Here is a 25,322-nt window from a genome sequence, read left to right as displayed (position 1 = left end):
AAAAACTAAAATTGAAAATAAAAGTTTTATTATGTGGGAATATTAAATAATAAGGAAAAGCAGAAACTCTCCTGAAAAGAAATGAGAGGGCATTTCCAAAGCATGACTCCTATTTTTTTAAAGTAATTATTAAAAATTGTTATTGTTGATTAGTTATTAATTATGAAGGTTCAATTATTTATTTTATTCTTTGTTTTTTATGTTTGGGAAAGAGGCACGTAGGTGAGAAGGATGGTTTGGTAATTTGAAGGGGTCAAGGCGGGTTATTAAACATTAATGTTCGGTTAAGGTTGTAATGAATGAGAGAATGGCAAAAAGGTCCTTCAGTTGAATTTTGGTTTTTCTCTAAAAGAGGGAACTAATTATTTTACATACAAAAATGCACTGTATAATTAGATTAAATTTATGAAAGTTATTCTTATTTTCTACTTAGCAGTCATATTTTCGGAGTAAAAAGACTAGCATGAATTTCAATTAATAAGAAGTGTTAGAAAATTTGTCTTCAAAAAACATTAGTTTTTTTATTTTCTGTCAAAAAAACATTACTTTTTTTATATTCATCAAGAGCTATCTTTTATGGAAAGCAGTTTTATTTAAATTAAAATATTTAAAATATTGTGAAATTAATTTCTAACCAATTTTATATAAAAAATAAGACTTTATTAAAGAGAAAGAGATATATATTTTTAAATCAATTACCTATTAATATGTGTATTGTTTTATTTTAAAATGAATAAATATTTCTATTATGAGATATAGGTAATATAATGTGACCAAAAGGGATAACAATGAATAATATGAATTAGATGTTTAACCTATGCAGGTATCCATATTCCATTACTCTTATAAGAGAATTATTCGTGTCAAATTCTTCTAAATTCTATTTAATTGAAGAGGGATAAAAAAAAGAAATAAAATTATTTATTTGATTAAGAAGTTTTGTAGGAAAATCAGGACAAATGTTTTTTTTTACCTTCAACCTTTGTCTCTTTTTTAATATTAGAGATTTTAGTTTTCCTCCCTTTTTATTAATCAGATTAAATTATAATTTTGATCTTTCTAATTTTTTTAAATTTATAATTTTAATTTTTAATTTTTAATTATAACATTTGATTTTTCTAATTTTATAAATTGACTTATATTTTTTACATATCATATGATAAATTATTAACTAATAATTAAGCGATTAATAGAATTATTAAATTAATTATAAATTAAATAAAAATTATTAATCATTAAAAAATTTAATAAAAAAAATGATTAACCCTAATGTTGTGTTGTTATTGGTGGGGTCGCATGCATCGGTGGACATGGAAAAGCTATTTGCGGATAAGAGAATGATCATAATATTGTGAAGAATTAAGATTAATATGTTTTACTAAAGTTTTTAATAATTAATGATTTTTTATTAATTTATAATTAATTTAATAACTCTATTAATCATATTTATTTGTTAATAATCTACCATGAGAATCAAAATTGCATAGGACCAAAATTGTTAATTTATAAAACTATGACACTAAACGTTATAATTAAAAATAAGATGAACCAATGCAAAATTATAAATTTAAAAAATTAAAAAAATCAAAATTACAATTCAATACTATTCTCCTCTTTTATTTCTTTTAGATCAAACTTTAGAAAAAGGGGAAAAAACATAAAAATGAAAGAAAAAAGAAAAAGAGACTACAACTTTAAACTTTTTTTGTCCCTTTTTATTTTAAGCTGTTTTTCCGTGTGCTGTCATTTCAAAATGTATTTTGAAATAACAACTTGGGGGACAACTTGAAAAATGACATCAAAGAAGTCAATTTCTATAACTTTTGGGGGAGCTTGGAGTGTGAGAGAATATCAGTTGGCTTGAGAGAAAATTGAATGATGTAACCGAGGAGAATGTAATGTAGTGTTTGAGTGAAACCAATTGCAGATTCTATGGCAAGTGTGGGCTGTGAATAAGATTTGTCCATTTAATAACCAAAGCAAAGTCAATATGAAGTCCTTAGCATCTTCAATCTAAACAACAATAATAAAGTGTGTGCTTGGACACACGTTTAATATGCACGATTAGTAACAAAATCACATCCAAATATATAGATTTACGCAAAAGCAATAAACTATAGCTTTGGTGGAACGTGCATTAAATTCACAAGAATGCATAGTTTTTTTTGTTTTTTTACGTAAACTAACAGTCTTATTTCATTAATGAAATATAATTACACTAACAATGATTGGTCCAAATAATAACAATTTATATCTTTTAACTAAGTAACTCAGAATTTAAATTATACCATATTAAAATCATAATAATCAAGTAGTGATTATTTTGGATATAAGATAAGCTCGTACCAATAACGATGAGAAAGAAAAATAAAATTAATTACAACACCATACCATATCATTTAGCTTGATTAAAGATCAAAATTCTAATCTTTTTACTTTATCAGGAGATTCATCTTCAATCTAAGCTTTGCAAATTAACTCGCATGACACTTCACTCATTTAACAATTAGAACATTCTGTTGCTTTGTTTGGAGTTTTGAACTCAGTTATTATCTCAGTAACTTCTCTGGCTTTGGAGATGAAAATTAATCAATTTCTTCTGTATATCTCACCTTACAAAGAACATTTTGTTTAGATCGCCTTATAAAGAACTTACTCTAAGAAACGTTTACCAAACTTCCAAACCAATCCCGACACTTTTCTTTTACTAATATTTTTTTCAAAGTAACCTTCGGCTTGCTTGAATTGCTTTACCAACTTTTTCCTTTTTTTTTTTCGCAAACAAAATTATTGGTACTAATTTAACATTTTATTATTATTAAAGTGTTATTTTAAAAATAATATTTTAAAAGTAGCATGCTTAAAAGATAACTCATAAATATAATTTATAAGAGAAATATTAATAAAAACATATTACGTGATACTTCTTTTATTATTAAATAAAATCTCGATTATACTAATCACATGAACTAACTTGAACTCATTTTTCTATATGAGACCATTATAAAATTTAACTAAATACTAATAAAATACGGTAATGAATATTAATGACAGCACTCAAAATAAAATGTGCATTTAAGGCCGGATAGACAACATGTTCGATCATATTAAATATAAGATGGTAATGGTTTGTAAGTATTTATAACCTTGATTTTTTATTATTTTATATTTATGGTTTTAAAAGATAAATAATATTTATAACTTTGATATGGACATAAAACTAAAACTTTTTTTTTCTTAGCCAAATAAATGCCGTATAGTCACCCATATCCTTCGTTGATAACCTTGGGGAGGGAAATGGCACCACATAACTATTATTGATTCTCTCTCTCTCTCTCTCTCTCTCTCTCTCTCTCTCTCTCTCTCTCTCTCTCTCTTTCTCTCTCTCTCTATATATATATATATATATATTAAAATAAATAAATTCTAAATTATATAAATTTTAAACTTAATTTATTCATGTTTTTTAATATAACACATGAATTCATACAATTTAATATTTAAATATTTTTTAAAATCTTATTTTATTAAATTTGGCACTTGTGTCAATTATCCTATATCACAAGAGACAGGATCACATGACAATATTAAGAAAAAATATGACATTTATGAATTAGCATTAAAGTTGTATTTATGTTAAAAAAAATTATTTGACTCATTCTATTTGAACTTAAGTTTGATAGAAATACAAAAGATAATAAAGTTTTTCCTATCGTGTTTTGATAAATTTTTATTTTTAGGATTCCCATTTGACAATATTAATTGTGTTAAAAGAAGTTTATATTAATTTACATATTTAGGGGCTAATTCTATTAAATTTAAAGCTATCTTGAAGAATTATTAGTAATTTTTTTTAACTTGGAATATTTATTAATTGAAAGTTAATAATTAATTTCTTAAAAATTTTGATATTTATTTAAGATGTTGATTTTACTCTATAAATACTTTTTCATAACGCAAAGACTAGAAATCAAACCTTTAATCATGTCCTTAAATATAAAATTATTTATCAATCATATTATTAATAAACTTTAAAAGTAAATCAAATCATACAAATAATATAAAATGAAAAGTTCAAGTATTATTTTCTCAAAAAATTCGTATAATATGCAGTAAAATTTAAATATAACCAAAAGAAGAAAAATTGTTTAGGCTTTTTATCAAACACGTAATATGCATTAAAATTGATTAACAATTGATAAGAAAATACGGTTGGATTTCATGAGACACCATTCATCATGTATCATAATAATGATAAAATCAACACCAACTCATACACTCATTCAATATATCTCAATGCACAAAAGTTCATCAATTTCCAATTCCTTAGACAATTGAGATCAAATTCCACCCTTAAACCCATAATTCTTTAGGAGGTGTTAACAAAGGAATTTGCCTTAATCATAAGCATACAAGGAGGTCATTAAATTTATACCCATTCCTAGGTCTTAATTCAACGATAGTTATACTTCAGTTCAAGTGTTAAAAAGAGTTTTTCAACCATAAAGCAACTCAACACATATCATGGGTGGTCAAGCCCTAGAGCAATTTAAGCATGAAAGTAAAAAAGCAAAATATTAAATGAGGATAGAGTTAGGATTTACAAGCAATACATGAGTCTCACTAGATCCAACCCCAATAACTCTAGATTTAGCTACTCCTAGCCATTAAGTTGCAGAAATTCCATGGAGAAATGAAGAATTGAAGAGAAAAAGCCATGAAAGAGCTTTATAGGTCACTATCACAGTTATTACAAAACAAAAAGGGTTTTTGCAATTGTGCAGAACGAAAAAGTGCAAAGCAGTAATACGAAAATCCCTTAAACAAGGTACAACATGTGATAGATTAAGTCTTGACACACAGATAGGCGTTAAGTGCCATGAAAATCAAACTTGTTACTTCCTGATTGGCGCTTAAGTGCAGGGAACTGACGCTTCAGTGCTAGATGCTTTTCCTCTTTGTCAACCTCTTGCTTGTGGCGCTTAAGTGCCAACAACTCCAGGCTTAAGCACCATTTGCTTCTCCACAACCAGATGCTGGAATCATGGTCTTTTTGCCCCTTTCCTTCCTGTTCTTTCGACCATCATCACTTCTTCATGCTCCTGGAATCCAAATTTAACTTAAATTAATATAAACCTGATTAAAACAACTAACCCAAGAAAATATTTATTTATTTACAACTATACTATCAAAAAGAGCAATTAAATAGTCCAAGAATTGAAATATTGAGATAATTATTGCCTCTAAAACAATCATTTAAATGAAATTAAAAAGACAATTATCACATATTACACCATATTGATAGAAGAATTAGTATCCAAATTTTCAACGGTATACTTTGGGAAAAAATATAAATATAAGGAGACTTGATGTTGTCATTGATTTCTCTAATTTGATTTAGGCTACTTTTGTTTTGTTTTAAAAAAAAAAAGGATTGTTGACAACATATTTTCTAATACATTTTTTTAATTACATTATCCCTTATTTGATAAAGAATATGTTTTGTGTCAGCATGACCTAACCGGACCCGCTAACTTAACGCAATCTAATATTGATTTGGATAGGTTCAAATTTTGAAAATACATCTAATATATATTTTTTTTGAACAAGTTTGGATTATGTTTTTAATTGTCTCCATTTGATTTAACATTTGGTATTCTCTTAAAAATATATATTTTAATTATAATTTTTATTTGTTAAATATTTTTAAACCCTAAAATTTAGTATTTTTTAGTTTTGATTTTTACAAAATTTTATTTATTTATTATTTATAAATATTACCAAACGTAGTGTTCTTTTATTACCTAATGAAAGAATAAAATTACACATTTTAACCAAAAAGAACTGAAATTATATTACTATTTTCAAATAAAAACTATACAATGAGATTTTTATAAATTAAAATAAAAATCATTATTTTTAAGAAATAAAAATATAATTAATTTTTTATTTTCTTAAGAAAATACATATGATTATCCAACTCTATCTCTCACACACACACACACATATATATATATATATATATATATATATATATATATATATATATTTTGTCAAATTCCAACTCAATTCTCTCTTTCAAAAAGGATATAGACCAAATAATATAGTATAAACAGTCCAAGAAGTTTCTTATATGTCCTTAGGTTTGAATAATTATCTAACCATATAGCTATTAATATTTGTCTCTATTAAATCCTCATTGAAATAATATGATGTGGGTATGATTCATTTATCTTGTTAATTAATAGGAGAAGCACTTGAATGAACGAAAAAGATATTTGTGATCTATATAGGTATGATAGAGAAATTTTTATCAACTGGATGACTACATGTGTAATTTTTATGTATTTAAACAAGAATTTTCATGCAAGGTTAGAATCATACTTCAATCGACTTTTTTTTTTTATCAATCAGAAAATAAAACAACATAACCGAACGAATTAAGAGCACAAATATAAAGTGACTCTAACACCTGACAAGATAGCCCGATTTAGAAAGGAAGAGCACTGAACAAAGGTTTCTAAACTAACTAAGTAAGAAGATCCTTTCCTAGCCAAAATTTCAACACAAACATTGACTTCTCTAAAGGTGTGAATAATAGAGAAACAACAATCTCTTCAGACGAGTCAACCAACTTAAATTTAAATGCTTGTTTGAATTAATTTTCTTTTTCGTATATTAAAGAATAATTAATTAGTAATTGTTTATTTGAAAATAATATGCGTCAATTTTACATGCCTGGCCACATTTATTTATTGAATTTACAAAGCTTATGCCTGTTAGGGTGCTAGCTTCTAGCTAGGCTTCAAAAGTAATTTGGAACACTTCAATTTTATTTTTTCTCCAAAGGTGGTGGGTGAATTGCAAAATGCTACTTATTTACATGTCTCTTAGAAAGACATATTTTTCAAATGTATCAGTCATGATGGAAACCTTAGTTTGCAATAATTTGTACCTCTGGAGATGGAACTCGTTGGCAGGTCGAGGAGTGATGGAGAAGGAGAAGTAGATTCGATTAAAATTAATTACTGAAAATCCATGGCCCTGAAACTTAATTTCTTTTATAATTTTTTTAAGATAATATGATGGGAATTTTATGGAAAAATATTTAAAATAAAGAAATATTTCCATTTTATAATCCATAAAACTAAAATACAAGGAAAAAATTCATAACACTGCTTACTATAAAAATATAATAAGAAATGCATAATTGGTTGATTCATGCGAAGTAGGTTATATTTTTGGTATGAATAACGGCTAATAATATACTTTTTAACACGCTCATCTATATATATTTTTTGTTATTGATTGAAATATATTGAAAATTATAAAATTAAGAGAAAAAAAATCATTAAATAAAATATAAGATTTATTGAATTTTATGATATTCAATCAATTTTGTGATCATTTCTCTTTTGGTAAAAGTCTTAAATTCACTCATATATATATGCATGTGTTTGTCAATGTATACATACTTTTTTTAATATGAATGTATTAACAGACTATACAATTAGCACCGTATTTTAAGACAATTAGTTTTGAGTGCGCTATGTTTATTTTTGACTTATAGGCTTATGTATAGCTTGTTTGGTTACTCATCAATTCAAGTCATAGGTGTGTCCAATTTCCACGTCTATGCAAAAGCTAATTTTGTGTAGGTTCTAGGTAAAAAATGCAAGTTTGGAACCTGATGATGACACAGAAGCAATTACTAACACCGGTTTGAATATTATAGTCACATATAAGGATAAATTTAGTTTTAAAACTAAAAAAGATGATAAATGGAAGATCTCTTTAACAGTTTTGTGGAAATTAAATTAAAGGTTAAGTATGATTTACACCCTTATAAAATACTAGCAACTTTTGTTTTTGAATTCCTATAATTTTTTGAATTTTTCATCCTTACAATATGTTTATTTTAATCTCTAACATGACGGCAAGTTGAAACCACTATATTTGTATGGCCTAAAAATAATACATACAAAAACTGTTGTATTTATAGAAATTAAATGTAAAATATGCTTTTTTTCTAATTAGATAATCGGGATGAAAACAGATGATCGACAATGCACATTGCAGCAATAAAAAAAATATAAAACAAATTAAAAATAAAAACTATTAAATTTACAAATTATTAAAAAGCACTAATAATAAATAATAACTGTTGGAAAGGACGTTACTTGGGCAAGCCTTTTAGATCTAGCTACCTTACAAACGACAATAGGTGATCATCAATGGTCATTGCAATGGCCAACAATGTTCCATGCTTTTTGGGTATGGTCATGACAATGGTTTATCTCAAAATCAAGGAGAGATAATCATAATTAAGAAGTAGTCACTTCAGCTATTCATTGAGTGAACAAATCCAAACTACTCAAGAGATGAGATCTTGAAAGGCCTAGTTTCAATTTTATATTACAAGGGTGTTCACCAAACGCGACCTAAGAAAGATTAGGGGATTTAATACAACAAATCAACTTGCTTTAAATTTTTTTTTTATAAGTAATTAAGTAACTTGGTACTTTTATTTCTATTTTCCTTAATCCGTAAATAAGCAAAGTTCAATGCATCTTTCTTTGCTTTTTCTGAAGCAAAACATGACCAAATTTTGTGATATGTTAGGTGAGCAACCATATGTCTGGACGATGTTCCCATGATTGTTGGTTGTGGAGAACTAGCCACGGAAAAGAACTAAAATTATATCTACTTTGTGATTTGAGGTTTATATAAATATGTTTTGTACCATAGATCTTCCATTAAAATTATTGGTTCCTGTTGCACCCAGTAGATCTAAATTGTTGACCTAAAAAATAAATAAATATCAAATCCATGCAAGATTTCCCTCATCCACAACCGGCTATTCTATATATGTAGTGTTTTCACTTATTAGTTGCTCGGGCTGTTTATCCATTATACTTTTCAGTCTGTAATTTTAAAATATTAGGATTTTCTATAATTTAAACCATGTATCTCCACTAGTGATTTAACACATTGTCAAGAAAACAGTCTATTGAATTATTTTTAAAAAACTAAACAATAAAAATTAAGAACCATTGGTTTTTAAAAAATAAATTAATTACAATAATTTTCATTTTCTGAATTTAAATATTTTACCGTTTCATTTTCTATCAAAATCCTAATGTTTCATATTACCATAGGTCTCATCACCTCTTTTGTTGTACTCCACTGTTAACACAGTAGCAATTCACCTAAAAAAACCAGTTTGAGTGTGAATCAACTTCCTTCAAGCCAACTCAAATCAGTGAATAATAGACTAATCTCTTCATGAATATATGGTCAAGTATTTAAGGAGGAAACCATCTTAATGATAGTTTTACATACATTTGAAATTCAATATCAAATTAGAATTATACATGCCTGAGAGATTTAAGCCTTTTTTACTTGGGCTAACAAATGTTGGAAAGTTATTTAATGATTAATGATAACTTAAAAAAAAAAGTCAAACAACATTGTGATCTGATTCATGATTTCATCCTATGATCATGATTCTTTATTCTCACTTTCTAATAATACAAGTCCTCTTACTTAATATATCCTTGTACATACATAATACATATATAGCTACATATAAACACATATATAGAGATAATATATCATGAAAATATATTTTTTACATGAAAATAACTAATTTTAACTGTTATGACAATACTATGATTTTCTTTTCATTATGACATCTTTATATATCTAATTGCTTTGCTATATGCTGCTTATAACACATGGGTTGTCGCTTGTTTTATTTTGATGTTACTTAATAATTAATTTATATAAATATTTATTATAATAATTTAGTCACTTCGTATTAAAGTGTTAGTAGAGTTATTTCAGATGTATTTTATTGATTAGAATAAATATTCATTGAATTAATTAGTCAAATTAAATTGTCAAGTCATTATTATTTTGAAATAAAAGCATAAATCATACCCAGATTGTTGACCACAACTTTTACTCCCCTTCTATATTATCAATGCTGCATTTTGCTTTTGTTAGACCGAAGTTCATACGTGTATCTTTCATGCTGGCCTTTGCTTCATATTGTAGGCTGGGGAGTTGGTAGTTAAATATATGGAAATAATTACACAATTACAATAATAGGAACATGATCACCTTGAAAGCCGACTTTGTTGATTTGGTATGATTTTTGGTGGGTGAAAAAGTGAGTAAAATCTCGATGCAAGGGAAGCAAAACTTGGAATGATAAAAAAGAGAAATGAGAGAGAAGGAGAGAATGAATATTCGACTATGTTTAGCCCCAAGTTTAAATTTAGTTTGGAGAAAAAAATAAATTTGTCATCATGTTTAATTTCTCTCTAAAAACAAATTTAAAATTAAAATTTAACTTGAAAATTTAATTTAAAAGAAATAATTATTAGAATATGATTTTAAACTCAGTTTGCAAATTTAAATTTATCTCAAACTCAAGTTTACAAATTGCGATCCAAACATGAAGAAGGATGGTTCTAAAATCCAAAGGCTTTGCTTTGGGGACAATAGGCCAAAATTATATGGCGAAGGTCCCCACTTGATTTAACACAATCACACTAACCAACCAGCATTGGTGGGTCCCTTGCTATGCTTATGGGACCCTATTTGATTAATTTTCATAAAGCAAATGTATCCCATTTTCGTCAAAAGGATCAACGTACATTGCCGCTTAATTCACCATTTTTTCTTATTCCTTTCCTTTTTCAAATGATAAAGTCTCCGGTTTGTTTAAGCTAATTTTCAAAATTAGTCCTTTTCTTTATTGTATTCGGAAAACGGAAAACAAGATTTTTAAGAATTTGTGATATTAGTTATAAGTTAGTTATTACTGGAATAGAGTTAAAAGAAATACTCGAATATCTTCTCCCTGTCTGAAATATATAGAAAATTTTCGTTATAATCAAAATTGTGAACGAACCATAGATGTCAAAATGTGCAAATGCATTTTTTAGTTTCTGGAGTAAACCCAAAACAAGAAAATCACGTGAATCCCTTTTATTTTTATACTATTTCTCGTCTTGCCTTTTCTCTTTATTAGTACCATTCTGTATAAGTGATTTTTTCTTCTATAGCTGCATTATGATTTCAATTCAATTTTATTGATACTGTAAAGTTTTTTTTATTTTTTATAATTCAATCATGAATTATTATGTATATATATTTGATGCAGAAATTATTATATAATTAAAATTATCGAATTATATAATAATAAAAAAATAATTTATATATATTATTAGTGTAAAATATTTTTATTCAAATATTTAAATTAAAAACTTATCGTAAAAGTATTTTACATTGAGAGCGTAAACTTTATTTGTTCGAAATGAACGTAGATGATACATCCGAGGTGGATTGCTACCATTTCAAAGATGGATAATTGATGTTAGATCGGGCTCTCAAAAGGTGTTGAGTTTGATGAGCTTGATATGTTGAAATATGAGTTTTCTCAAGGTCAATTGATGTTCAAGTGCGATTGAGATATTATCAAAACTGAGTGAGTTCCTACAAAACACATTAATATACTCAAATTAGTAAAAACTACACCATAATTATTACATATATTAAATGATTATTTGCTACAATGACGTTGATAATATATACGAGTAAGAGATTAATTGAATTTATTAACATAAGGCTCCAGGCGTTTTATGAGTAATAATACCATACTTTAGGTAGTAATAGAATAACTTTACTTCTAGATTTATTGTAACTCACTGTTTAAGAGTCAACTCAGTATTTGGACAAGTGGAATTGCTATATAGATTGAACTTAAACCTAATTCTTAACTGCTTTTTAAAAATACATTTAAGTTATTTTTTAATTAATTTATAGTGTAAAAGTATTTAAGCCTTCAATATATCAAAATTAAATTTGCATAAATAATTTAAGACACGGCTTTCGAGTAACACCTATAACTTGGGTAAAATGGTGTCTTACTTAAATTACACTCAACTCATCTAAACGATGCATATGGCCACATGCATGCTGTCAAATTTTCTACAGCTAGCCTAAAAAAAGAAAGAGTAAACAATCTACAACCAAAATAGTTGTAACTTTACGACACAAATTTTTCATCAAATACATATAAATACAATTTACACATAGAACAGAAAAGTGGCATCCAAGAGGGCAATAAACTTTAGCAATGGGCCTTCAGCATTGCATGTTCCCACCTCAGCCAAGCTTCCCTCCCGTGACCCAGTTGTAACATAAATAGAGAGAGAAAAGAGAAGCTAAACTTAACTTTGTATTGAGGGGCCTAACTAGGTGTGCTTGCAACATTCCTAACATGAAATCCTATTTCTTTTGTTGCTGTTACTACTTTAAAAGAACAATTGGTTGGTAGTCTTTGCCTATTGTTGTCTTACTCATAGGTGACTGTTGTCATCGTCAACAATAATACCATAAAGCATACCTTGTTCTTTATTGAGTACATTCTGAATTTAACCAGACATATTATGACGTCAAAGCCTATATAAATCCTCTAAATTTAACTTATGTGTAAAGATATAATTAAATGGTGGGGCAGCTAACCCATATGGCTTGCACATAGCTTACTTGGAACATATGACCTACCTTTATTATGTTCAGATCAACCACGAGCATAGCCGAAAAAGAAAAAGAAAATAGTACAATCAGTCATTGCACTCAAACACACAATTATATATAGTTGCCCCTACACTACACTTTATTAAAGTGATTCCACTCTATAGTTTTAGAGCAAGTACTTTTAAATAGGTTGAAGCTGGGGAATATTTTGTAACGTTGAATTCATCTGTTGAGTTAATGTAAAATGATTTGATTCGTCCATTTTACAATGCTAATGTTCTCATGTGAATTTGTTTATATTAAATAAGTCTAATACATTTCATCTCTCTTAATAATGAAAAGAGATTATAATTTCAAAAATCAAAAGAAGAGACATTGTATTTTATGCATATCTCTGAGAACGAAAATATAATTTATTATTTAAATTAAGATGTTTTTGTTTGATTATTAAGTAACGAAAATAGTTTGTGTACTTTTTTCTAAAAACGAAAAAAAATAGTTTGTGTACGAAATAAAAGAAAAAGAAAAACAGTTAAAGAGATCTTTTATGTTTTAATTTCTTAAAATATATTTTACTATTTCATAAACAAAGCCCAATGATCTACAAATAAGTAAACTGGGCCAATCCATAATTTTTTAGCCCTTTTATTTTAAGGTTGCGCTTGCTCCGCAAAGATATTTTTTGGACTTTGGTGATCCATTGGCCGTGTGGATATAGTTCGTACTCCAACTCTCTCCCTGTTGCTTCCTGCACCTCTGTTGCTTCATGCATCCTTTTTGGATTTTATTTTTTTTACCTTTACGATCATTCCTAAAGCCAAAATGGGTAATCATTTCAGAATGATTTTTTACTGGAGCAAGATTAATTATGTCTTATACGTGGGGAATTAAAAATATTCTATTATCAATTTTAGTACTTTAAAGTTTAAAGAAAACATAATGTTTTAAACACCTTAGAATTTTATTCATTGAAGTTTTAAATTTGACAAAAAAAAATTCAATAGATATCAACCATTTACAATCATAAGATGAGAAAACAAAGAAAGAATCATTCTCAGAAAGCTTTGTCCACATTAATATAATCACTTGCATTAGGAAAAAGAAACATAGTATTTAAAAAAATATAATTTAAACATTTATTTTATATATATATATATATGCTATAACTGCCTCATGCTACTGTAAAGGATGAAGCCATGACTCGTCAATGTCGCCAGAAAAGGGGATAATATTTGACAAGGTAACACTAGTTTGTATGATGAAATTGAAGTGATTTCTAAGACATAAACATTAGATTGGTATCCAAGTGTGAGGAAATTTAGATGTTGTGCTTCCGGCCTTCAAATTATTGTGCTCGGATTACCCTTTGAAACACTTGAAATGGGCGTTCTCATTTTTCCTAGAGAGGAAACGTAGAAGAATATAGAAATTGTGGCATGTCATTCACCTTAGAGCATTGTTGGATACGGGGTGGAACCGTGGTTGAAAACCAAAATTGTGGTAAAAGGCTAAAAAATCAGAAGTCTGAGTTGTTTTACAGTTAATGTGATTTTGACCACGATTATGATTCATTGTACCATCCTTCTTTGAAGAAATCTGATTTCCAAACACATACTCACACACCTATAGTAGTGTGGTCAAACTAAAAAGTTTTGAGCCAACATAGATATCAGATCAGAGTTGATTGCCCGAGTGTAGTACTCATCCATAACAGTTTTAAAAACCAGATGAAAATTGGATATAAAACCATATTAGGTTTGAACTAAAATCTTCTCCACTCACATATTGCAGTCCGAATCAGAAGACATAGAATTTCACATGCTTACCCATAATTGTGAAATGGAGTCTACTACGAGAGCCTCTATCTTTTTTCTCAATCACTCGACGACCAAAACTACCTGACTAGACTAATCACCATTCATACCAATACTACCGTGAAACCAAATAGTTCATCAAAAACCTTCACCTCATTTTCAAGAACCTCTTTCTTTTAGAATGCTTTGTCTCTTCTTCTTCTTATTCTTCACCCACAACGCCATCACTCTCACCACACAACACTCCACATGCTCCTCCTCTTCCATTGGAAGAGCTTTCTTCATCTACCCCGTCCGTTTTCTTGACCCACAAACAAACTCCACCGTCTCCTTCTCTTGCCACTTCTCATTCTCCATCCTCTCCTCCCCCTCTTGCCCCTCCAGAGACGGCCTCGCCTTCCTCATCGCCTCCTCCACCCCCTTCTCCACCCTCTCCTCCGGTTACATGGGCCTCACGCTCCTCCCTCTCCTTCTTCGCGGTCGAATTTGATACCGCCTTCTACCCTCCCTCGGTGACATCAACGATAACCACGTCGCCGTCGATGTCAACAGCCTTGCCTCCTTCGCCTCCACCAATGCCGCGTCGACCTCAAGAACGGGAAAATCATCACTGCATGGGTGGAGTATACGCATGCAATGAGAATGGTACGTGTGTGGGCTGGCTATTCCTCAACTAGGCCTCCCACTCCGATTCTTGCTGCCCAAATAGACCTTTCTGAGAGACTTGAGGACTTCATGCACGTTGGTTTCACTGCCTCTAATGGAGAGGGGTCCAGTGTTCACCTTGTTCATCATTGGCAGTTCAAGACTTTTGGCTATGACTCTCCCTCCATGTATGTGGTGGAAGAAGGAGATTGTTTCTTGTGTTATGAAGGGGATTCAACGGGTGAAAGTGAAGGTTCTAGCATGTCGAATAAGGACATTGAGAGGAAGAAAAAGAATTGGGGAAATGGCTCTTGGGTTGGGAGGGTTGACAGCGTTTGTGGTGTCTGGTTTGGCGGCAATGATTGTGGTGTGTGTTTTCTTGACAAAGAAAAAGAGTAGTGTTAGGAAGAATAGGAAATTACAAGGGCAAAGTTGTAGGTTTTAGACGAGTAAAATGCCAACAAGGTTGTCACTTTCGGATATTAAGTCTGCTACAATGGGGTTCAATCGAGATAGGCTTGTTGGGGAGGGTGCATCTGCCAAGGTTTATAAAGGGTTTCTTCCTTTTCGAGGGGATGTGGCTGTGAAGAGATTTGAAAGAGAGAATGATTTGGATTGTTTGCACAACCCTTTTGCTACTGAATTTGCCACCATAGTGAGTTACTTGCGGCACAAGAATTTGGTTCAGCTTAAGGGGTGGTGCTGTGAGGGGAATGAGTTGGTTCTGGTTTATGAGTTTCTTCCCAATGGGAGCCTCAATAAGGTTTTGCATAGAAACTTCAATTCTTCCGTTGTTCTTTCGTGGCAGCAAAGGGTGAACATTGTTCTCGGGGTTGCTTCAGCTCTTACCTACCTTCATGAGGAGTGTGAGAGGCAGATCATTCATAGGGATGTGAAGGCATGAAACATAATGCTTGATGCGGATTTCACTGCCAAGTTAGGGGATTTTGGGCTTGCGGATGTGTATGACCACAGTTCTAGCACGAGGGATGCTACTATACCAGCAGGGACAATGGGGTATCTTACCCCTGAATATGTTTATTCTGGTGTTGGAAGTGGCAACTGGTAGAAAGCCTGTGGAGGATGGTGGCACCGTGGTTGCAGATTTTGTGTGGGGCTTGTGGGAAAAGATGAAGCTCATTGAGGCAGCTGATCCAAGATTGATGGGAAAGTTTGATGAATTAGAGATGGAAAGCTGTTATTGGTGGGGCTTCTTTGTGTGCTCCCTGACTATGAGAAGAGGCCAAGAGTGAGAAAAACAAGAAGAATTCTTAAGAAGTGAGCACCACTTCCTTTGTTGCCAACCAGTAAACCAAGGGTGAGAAGTAGGCCTATTTGTCCTGATGATGATACCTCTGAAGCACAGAGTGTTGTTGCGGATTTGCCTAGCACAGATGAGGCTCCTTATTTGACCCCTAGAAACCAGTTTTACTAGGATTTTGTACATTCAAGTCAGATTATTTTAGATTCTTGATTTGTGAGAAAACATTGTGTTCAGGAATCTGAGCCAGAAGGAAAAGTACTTGTTTTCTTGTTTAATAACAATATCCAATTGAAGTATTAGCGACTGTGTTTTAGACTTCTATTGATTGATCCAGTTTTGCAGTTTTACTGCGTAATTTACTCAAATTACCAATCCTCTGGTTTAGATAAGATGGACCTATAACTAGGATAACATCATTAACATAAATGGACATTGTTTCAAACTCTTTATGACCAGGGAAAGCAGATTCTAAGGTTTTGTTACTAGCTCACAAAAAACTAATTGAATCTGAGAAATCAAACTAAACCTTTAAAGAGTAGATTGCATGCATTTAGTGAATCAAGTTTGTGAATTATGAGGAAACAAGGACTTAATGAGGAAACCAGAAAGTAATTCTTGCTAGGAAAGGGGAAAAAATGAACACACACTTTTTAAGCAAAATATAATTTTATCTAGTGTATAGACCAAGGTTGTGAGGAAACAAGAAAATGTTTGTTGAGCATGAGATAACTACACTACAGCCCAAAGCCTCACATGGATTTCAGATAGAGGAAGCTAAGTCTGAGTAGTGTACTGTGTATTAATAGTTATCAATGGCTTTACTCAAACTTGGAGGAATCACTCCTTATCAGTCTAATAAGGGCATATCACTTTACCCTCAATGGAATGCCCTTTGATGATTTCCACTGTCTAGGAAATTCAGGTATCTGACATTGACATTGACGTGGACAAAAATAGCTTTTTGGAAACACTTTATATTAATAAAGATTGGGGTATTTCTTGATTCTAATTTTGAACCATGACTCCTTCTCTGGTTGTTAGCTGAAGGGAAAATTTTGATCTAGGTAGTTAAAATTGCTTTCTATGAGGTTCACTTATTATTTAGGTGGCTTTTGGATGATCTGCACTAGTCACTTTGTTATGCATCATTGGCCTTCACCTGCAGTTCTATTGTTTTAAATTTTTTCATTCTTACATAAAGTAATCTTTGGATAGAAAGACAAATGATTGGAGGTCTGTGTGAAATTACCTTTTCCACTAAAATGATTTGGAATGTAGGCTGCAACAAAATTTCAGATGAAACAGTTAGTCAGACGTGGTGGCGACTGTGTCTTCCCTGCGACTCTAAATTACGATTTGAAGTGGGGGAGAAGCTGCTGAGAACGCATAAGTTGTTCCAACTACCAATACATGAAAAACTGTGATAGTCTCCCTGACAAGTTTTCATGCTGCTTGCTTAAATTTCAAATAGTTGAAGTTGGGAATGTTACATGTTAAGCAATAGTTTATAATCAAGTCAACTAAGATGCATTTGAAAATATGTTTGTGTATATAATGATTGGTAAATTTCTTGATATCTCTTTGGTTTATTTTCTCCTTAGGAAATGGCTACATATTCCAAGTATATGTTCTTATTTATTGGTTAATTGACATTCTTTTGCCCATAATTTGAATGGCTTAATCTAAGATGGCATTGACGGTCTTTTATTGTTTGGTAAATTAACAACAGTGGAGAGTTTCTCAGACTCCTATTCATGTTCTAGTAGCTGAAGATTTGTGAATAATTTATGATCATTAAGAAACTTTCAGGTTCTGTTATATATAATTTTCATATAATTAATATTATTGATGATCGAAGGAGAATTGTAAATATATTAAAAAAAATTGATTTGTTATGTAATAACTTTAGAGTTATTTATATAAAATGAGTTTTGTTTAAATTATTAAGTGAATAAAATTCATAAATCTTCTTCATCAATAATTTTTAATGTTAATTTTTTAAAATTTATGAAATCCTTTAAAATCTATAATATCCTTTCATGAATTCATAATATTAAAATCTGAATTATAAAATCCTTTAAATAAAATCTTTAAAATTATTACATTCTTACAAAATCTTTTAAAATTTACAATTCTTTTTATAACAAAATAATCTTTTAAAATCTTAATTCAATCCAATCCAAGTTTGCCACTTCACTCCACGTGGATCGCAATACCATTGCCATCCCCATTTGCTTTTCGTGGGGTTTCTAATTTTAATTGTTTAGCTCTCACTCCTCACTCACTTAAAAACACTTCCTATTTTCACAACCTAATCTAACCCTTATCAAGGAGTTTAACACAGTTTGTTTGGCATTGTATACGAGTTGTTGTAATTATTCTTGTACTTGAGTTTAATTCCGGCGAATAAAAAAACCTAATCTAACCCTTCGCTCTTCTCTCGCTTCAACTATTCACACCAAGATGGTTAGTTCTTACCCTCCTTTTCTTTCCCTTTTCCGTTGGAGGATGGATTAAGATTGTGGATGATTCATGTTTTCCATTTATGTGAGCTGTGAAAATGTTACCCTTATGAATAAAATTTGAAACTTTACCGTGTTTGTTTAGTGGGTCTCTTTCTTTTGAAGGTATGAGTTAAGTGGTTTTAGTTGATACATGTTTCTTTCTTGTTTTCCTTCAGATGCTGTTTGTTTCATTGTGCTGTTGTTTTGGTTGGTAAGAGTAATGTATGTTATAAATGGCAATTGCAAGGCCATAGCATGCTGGCTCTGTAAAATAATTCTGTAATTTTAATTTATGAATGCTTGCTTCTTACGAGGTATACTGTATTATTTTGTGTTTAATTTGATTTAGTGGTTATAAAAACCAACATCTGAAGAATTATTGATTTGAAAACAATTTTGGAGATTCCCGTGGTTGGTTTTTTGTAACAGCCGATGCAAATGTTTATAGTGTGATCTCTAGCTAAGATAATGGAGCATGAAATGGGGCAAGTATTTATTAGTGTTTTGGTTGTTCTTTTCACCAACCCATACGTGAATCAAAAGATAAGCCTAATTAATGATACAATTTTTATATGCATGCTTCTGTTATTATTTATGAAGAACGGCATATTTTATATGCTTGCACATGCACCATCAGTGAACTCTTTACCCTTGTTGTAGGAAGCTGTTTGTCTTCACTGTGGCGACAGAGGCTTTCCAGAAACATTGGTTTTTTGCAGCCAGTGTAAGGCTTATGCGCTGCATAGGTACTTATTGTCTACTCCCTCTCTCTGCCTTCTTGGAAGCACTTATAGCAAGTTTTTGTCATCATACTTAGCTGAAATGCCACTACCACCAATGCTGCTTGAACATTCTTAAGAACTTCTTTTTCAGTGAGAAAACCGGAAGTGGGGTTGTACTCTCTATAGTTGGTAAATTACAAAAATCATTGGAATGATACTCCCTGCTTGGTTTTAATACCCTGATCACTTCATTTACTATAATATGTACTTATGTAGTAATTTTTATATCCATCTCATGTATAAAGCATAGATATGCTTTGAATTTTAATACCCTGATCACTTCGTTTACTATAGTATGTACTTATGTAGTAATTTTTATATCCATCTCGTGTATAAAACATAGATATGCTTTTGGGTTTTAATATAAGTGCTTTTAAAATTATGATTTATTCCGGAAGCCAGTTTTTATCATCAGTACATAACCAATGGTGCCTCTCTTTTTATTGCCACACAGACAATCATAAAATTTCTAATGGTGTTCAAGGTGAGACTAGGAAGTTCTCCATTATAGTTTGATTTGGATAAACCAAAGAATTGTTGAATGAATGAATAGATAGGCAACAAAATTGTATTTACACCCTTTTATATTGAATCTTATTTTTTCTCCCAATGTTTTATAAAATAGAAAATATGCAATTTTTAAAGTTATGATAATACGATTTCATGTTCTTTAAGGTCTTTGACTTCTTAATTGTCCTTTTTATCAGGTACTGTTTAAAGGGGCCTGTGATTTTTACTGATGCTGTTACATGGTTTTGTGAGGATTGTGCAACAAAGCTATGGGTGCCACCTGCTCTTGACCAATCTACACCTATCTCATCTGTAACAAGAAAAAATTGCGTACTGGGAGTGAAGAAACACAATAAACAGCAAAAAAAGAAGGTTAAAAAGAAGCAGAAGGAAGGAAAAGCTAACTCTGGCTTAGTTGCTGAAACAAAGGTTGTATTATCTGGTAGTCACAGTTCACCTGGGCCTGAGCATCCTCAATGTAGCAACAGAGCTGAAGAATATGAGGTGAAAAATGACTGTGGACCAGCTCCAAGGGATGTAGCTAATTTTGTTGTTGGTGAAGAAGAAAGTGTGGCAAGGGATTTAGCTAATTCTGATGAAGGTTTCAAATCTGTTCCAGTTTCTCAAGGAGCTAACAATAGTGATTCAGGTTGTGTAGAATTAGATGGTTATGTTTATGCACAGCCTACTATTAATCCAATCTGGAGGTACAAAAGTTGTTTTGCTACCTTTATTTGAAATTGGTGAACTTTTATAGCTGTTGTGGTGAATATCATTTGAAGTTGAATTTTCTGGTTAACAGGGGAAGTATGTATTTCTGCAATGAAACTAATGGTACTGTCAATGGACTTCTGGCTCATATGTCTGATTTAGCGTGCTCCAAAGTTGTGGAGGAGACAGGTCATTTCCCTGAAGTGCTTCATGCTGAATTGCTTCCCAGAGATAAGGTGTGGCCTGAAAGTTTCAAGAGTAGGAGGCCAACTGATCAGGACATTGCTCTTTTTATCTTTCCTGACGGTGAAGGGTGATTTTTCTTGGACAATTTTTATGCAATGCTACTATTTTCTTTCTTTAATTTGATATATCTAAATGTTTCTTCCCTGACAGATCTGAAAAGGACTTTGATAAGGTGGTTGAAGATATCATGATCCATGAGCATGCCATAAAAATTGTGGCTAAAAAAGCAGAGCTTTTAATTTTTCATTCTATCGAGCTTCCAATCAAATATTGGAGTTAGCTTCATTTACTCTAGCTCTTCACTAGCACATTTCAATATAATTATCTACAGAACTTAATTGTGCATTTTATTTTTTTATCCTTTGGGCAGGATTTGAAGCCAAGTATTATTTGTGGGGTGTCTTCAGACGAAAGCAAATTTCAGAAGAGACAAATGATGCTGTGTGCAGAGATTGACTAGGCTCTTAGTTTAGCATAACCATAGACATAGTTCATCTAATACTTTGAGCAATAGTGGTAGTACCTATGATTCTAATGCATAGTACTCCTGTGCTTATACTCACTGATATATTAATAACTGATCATATATACAAAAGCATGATGGGAATTAGAGTGAATAGAATGTGGTGAAAGCAAGAGTTAGGAAGGGAAAGTTTGATGAACTAGAGATGGCAAGAGTAAGAGATGTCGCCAGAATTCTTATGAAGGAAGCACTACTTAGTTGCCAACCAGTAAACCAAGAGTGAGAATTAGGCCTATTTGTCCCGTTGATACCCCTGAGACACAGAATGTTGTTGGGGATTGGCTCAGCACAGATGAGGCTCCTTATTTGACCCCTGGAAGTCAGTTTTACTAGGATTTTGTACATTCAAGTTATTGAAAATAGAAAAAATAATCGTCTCAAGAAAAACTATAATAAAAAAATGTTGATTAGTATTTACAATATAAATATTTGTGTGTGTCTCTGCGTGTGTGTATATATATATTAGTATACTAATTTTAAATAAATATATGTATTTAAAAAAAAAACACTAATAACGAACATAAACAACAGTAATAAAATATAAAAAATAAAAAATGGTAGTTAATTAATACTAAAATTTTAAGAAAAATAAAATCATACTACTTTTGTAACGTACAATAATAGTCTAAAATCTTAAATTGTAGAATAATAGTATTTGAAAAAAAAATACAAGAAAAAAGTTACACATAATGATATATATTATTAATAAAAAAATAAATTTATAAACTAAAAACTTAAAAAGATATTACAAAAAATGAGAAATATTTATGGATGTATGGTACAAGTCTAGTTTGTTCAGGTTTAATTATCAATTTAATTTTCAAATTATTTTAAAAGATGTAATTTGATTTTCAAGTTTTTAAAAGTTTAATTTGATCTTTTAATTTTTTTAAAATGTATCAATTTGATTGTTTGTGTCTAAAGTGGCTGGTTAGGTTTCAAATTCCAGTGATTTTTTTACCGAATTTATTATTATTTTAAAAAAAGAATTCAATTCTTGTTACCATTTTCCTCTATATTTGTATCTCAGTCTTTGCTTGTTTTTTAATGCCAGAGCACATGCCAAAAGTGAAAAGAACCATTGCAGCAACAATAGGGATAACAAATGTAAGAATCACTTCAACACGATTCCGTCCTGAACAAACCTCATTAGAATTCAATCAAACATTATGAATTTGCAGTCATTTCTTCTTCATAGCTTTCTCCCACTGACAAGCCCCAAATTCATAACTTCAAGAGCATGTTTGTAACTTTAACATTGTTAGTGAACAAAATTAAAAAACGGATCATCACAAATAAAAAATTATACTAGTAAGTAAAAAAAAACAGAAGCAGATCCAAGCAGCTGAGATCTTGAGATTTAGAGCACAAAATAACAAAAGATCGAGGTCCACCAGCATAGTGACACCATCCTTCATTCCCACCAACGTCGAACTGTGTCATTCGACATCAAGGCTTGGGAGATAGTTTATTTTTTTAAAATAATAATAAATATAATGACAGTTAATATCAGATAAAAGCAGCTAGAATTCACTTTGGGGATCGGGTGAGTTTAAAATATTGTGATTGGCTTTCTTTCTTTGCCGTACCATTTGAATTGAATGTGTTTGCAATTGCTAATCCCCCTTCAATTCAATTACTTTCACAACCTAATCTAACCCTTCGCTCTGCTCTCACTACACCATATGGTCAGTTTTTCCCCCCTTTTTCTTTCCTTTCCCTTTTCCGTTGGAGGAGGATGATGGACTAGGATTCCTGTTTTCCGTTTCTCTGAGCTGTTAAAATGTTACCCTTATGAATAAAAATTGAAACTTTATAGTGTTTGTTTAGAGGGTCTCGCTATTTTTTCTTTTTTTTTTTGAAGTGTAAGGTAAGTGGTTTAAGAAATTTAAGAGGGGGAAATAAATTTTTATTATCACCATAGAATTCGTATTGGAGAAGTTAAAAAAACCTTCATAAGGATGAAAAGAAGGTAAAGCGGTTGGTCCACATGGTATCTCTATTGAAGTTTGGAAGTGTATGGGAGAACAAGGTTTCATTTGGCCCACTATGTTTTTGAATGAGATTCTGAGATCTATGAAGATGCCAAATGAGTGGAGGAAGAGTACTTTGGCACACTATTGCATGATTTTTAGCCCGAGAAAAAGGAGAAGAGTCAGGCCAAATGAGTGGAGGAAGAGGTACTCATTGTCTACTCCCTCTGCCTTGTTGGATGCACTTATAGCAAGTTTTTGTCATCATACTTATCTGAAATGCCACTACCACTAATGCTGCTTACATATTCTTTAGAACTTCTTTTTGATTGAAAAAAAAGAGAGGGACTGTACTCTCTATTGTGGGAAATTTCAAAAAATAATTGGAATGATACTCCCTGCTTGGTATTAATACCCTGATCACTTAGTTTACTATAATCTGTAATTTTTATATCCAGCACGTGCATAAAGCATAGATATGCTTTTGGATTTTAATATAACTGGTTTTTAAATTAAGATTTACTTCCTTAGCTAGTTCTTATCATGAGTACGTAGCTGATGGTGCCTCTCTTTTTAATGCCATACAAACTGTCTTAAAATTTGTAATGGTATTGAAGGTGGGACTCGGGAGTGCTCCCATTGTAGTTGGGTCTGGATAAATCAAAGGATTATTGAATAGAAATGCAACAGAATTGTATTAATAACCTTTTGCTTGAATCTTATTTTTTCTCCCAATGTTTTATAAAATAGAAAATCTGCAATTTGTAGAGTTGTGATTTCATGTTGTTTAAGGCCATTGACTTCTTAATTGTCCTTTTTATCAAGTATTGTTTAAAGGGGCCTGTGATTTTATTTTTTTTGGAAAAATGTAAAACCCAAAATGTAATAAACGGGACATACCCCGCAGTTAGAGAACATAAAAAACTTCCCTAATACAAGAAGGTTTATATCAAGATGCTAAAACAAATGCAATAGGTGGGCTTGTCTATACAAAAGAAACTTAATCTTGCTAATAACCTCTCTTACAAAAAATTGATAATCTTCAAAAATCAACTTGTTCCTAGACAGTCAGATGCAGTAGACTGTAATTGCTATAGTCAGACAACAAAATTTTTCTTGAACACCTGATGTGGATATGCCCCTAATTAAAGAGTCAGTAATGCGCTGCAAAGAAGTAAAACGTTTGCGGAAATGAGCCAAATCACGAATGTGAGCCCAAAGTTGAAGAAATTTCCTGCAAGAAAAGAACAAATGAGCATTTGACTCAGCCTCATTTGAACATAAAGGACAGAGGAAACCTTTGTTCAAAAAAACAGTTTTGTCAAGAGTAAGCTGCCGGTTCCATATAACAGAACATCAACTAACAGTAGACTTGACATCTTAGGGGGCCTCTGATTTTTACTGATGTTGTTACATGGTTTTGTGAGGATTGTGCAACAAAGCTAGGGGTGCCACCTGCGCTAGACCAATCTACACCTATCTGATCTGTAGCAAGATAAAATTGCATACAGGGAGTGAAGAAACACAATAAACAACAAAAGATGAAGATTACAAAGAAGCAGATGGAAGGAAAAGCTAACTCCGGCTTAGTTGCTTAAACAAAGGCACACACACCCACACACACGCGCACGTACACACCCACCCACCTACACACACCCACACCCCCACACACATGCACGCACACACCAATAGATAAATTAGCAATTTCAAGAATTTCATTCTCATCAGGTGATCCAATCAGCTACAATGTCTCATATTTTATTTTTTTTGATGATGTTGTAGAAAATTTCTTAAAAGA

The 25,322-nt window shown here is 31.0% G+C and overlaps 2 protein-coding genes and 1 long non-coding RNA gene across 3 annotated transcripts; 2 read left to right on the top strand and 1 right to left on the bottom strand.

The window, feature by feature from the left end:
- Window positions 1-4,548: 4,548 nt before the first annotated feature.
- Window positions 4,549-5,384, bottom strand: LOC114402898. Its single transcript, XR_003664549.1, has 2 exons — window positions 5,293-5,384; window positions 4,549-5,102 (listed from the first exon to the last, which is right to left on the bottom strand). It is a non-coding gene; the product is annotated as an uncharacterized LOC114402898 (long non-coding RNA).
- Window positions 5,385-15,338: 9,954 nt separating this feature from the next.
- Window positions 15,339-15,915, top strand: LOC114402134 (L-type lectin-domain containing receptor kinase S.6-like). The gene has a single exon (XM_028364655.1). It carries the CDS (start codon window positions 15,466-15,468, stop codon window positions 15,913-15,915), a length of 450 nt encoding a protein of 149 aa, XP_028220456.1. The 5' UTR covers window positions 15,339-15,465.
- Window positions 15,916-18,549: 2,634 nt separating this feature from the next.
- Window positions 18,550-21,969, top strand: LOC114401741. The gene is made up of 6 exons (XM_028364321.1): window positions 18,550-18,741; window positions 19,440-19,525; window positions 20,269-20,778; window positions 20,874-21,095; window positions 21,179-21,303; window positions 21,399-21,969. The coding sequence occupies exons 1-6, from the start codon at window positions 18,739-18,741 to the stop codon at window positions 21,482-21,484; spliced, it is 1,032 nt and encodes a 343-aa protein (XP_028220122.1). The 5' UTR covers window positions 18,550-18,738; the 3' UTR covers window positions 21,485-21,969.
- The last annotated feature ends 3,353 nt before the right edge of the window (window positions 21,970-25,322 follow it).

Source organism: Glycine soja, chromosome 20 (genome assembly GCF_004193775.1).
Source record: "Glycine soja cultivar W05 chromosome 20, ASM419377v2, whole genome shotgun sequence".
NCBI classification, from domain to species: domain Eukaryota; kingdom Viridiplantae; phylum Streptophyta; class Magnoliopsida; order Fabales; family Fabaceae; genus Glycine; species Glycine soja.
This window is presented reverse-complemented; position numbering and strand designations above follow the sequence as displayed.

Coding starts and splice junctions, on each gene's coding strand:
- LOC114401741 (XM_028364321.1), top strand. Junction 19,526..20,268: donor AAGGCTTATGCGCTGCATAG/GTACTTATTGTC, acceptor CCTTTTTATCAG/GTACTGTTTAAAGGGGCCTG. Junction 21,304..21,398: donor GCTTCCAATCAAATATTGGA/GTTAGCTTCATT, acceptor TCCTTTGGGCAG/GATTTGAAGCCAAGTATTAT.
- LOC114402134 (XM_028364655.1), top strand. CDS start 15,466: ATGCCAACAAGGTTGTCACTTTCGGATATTAAGTCTGCTACAATGGGG.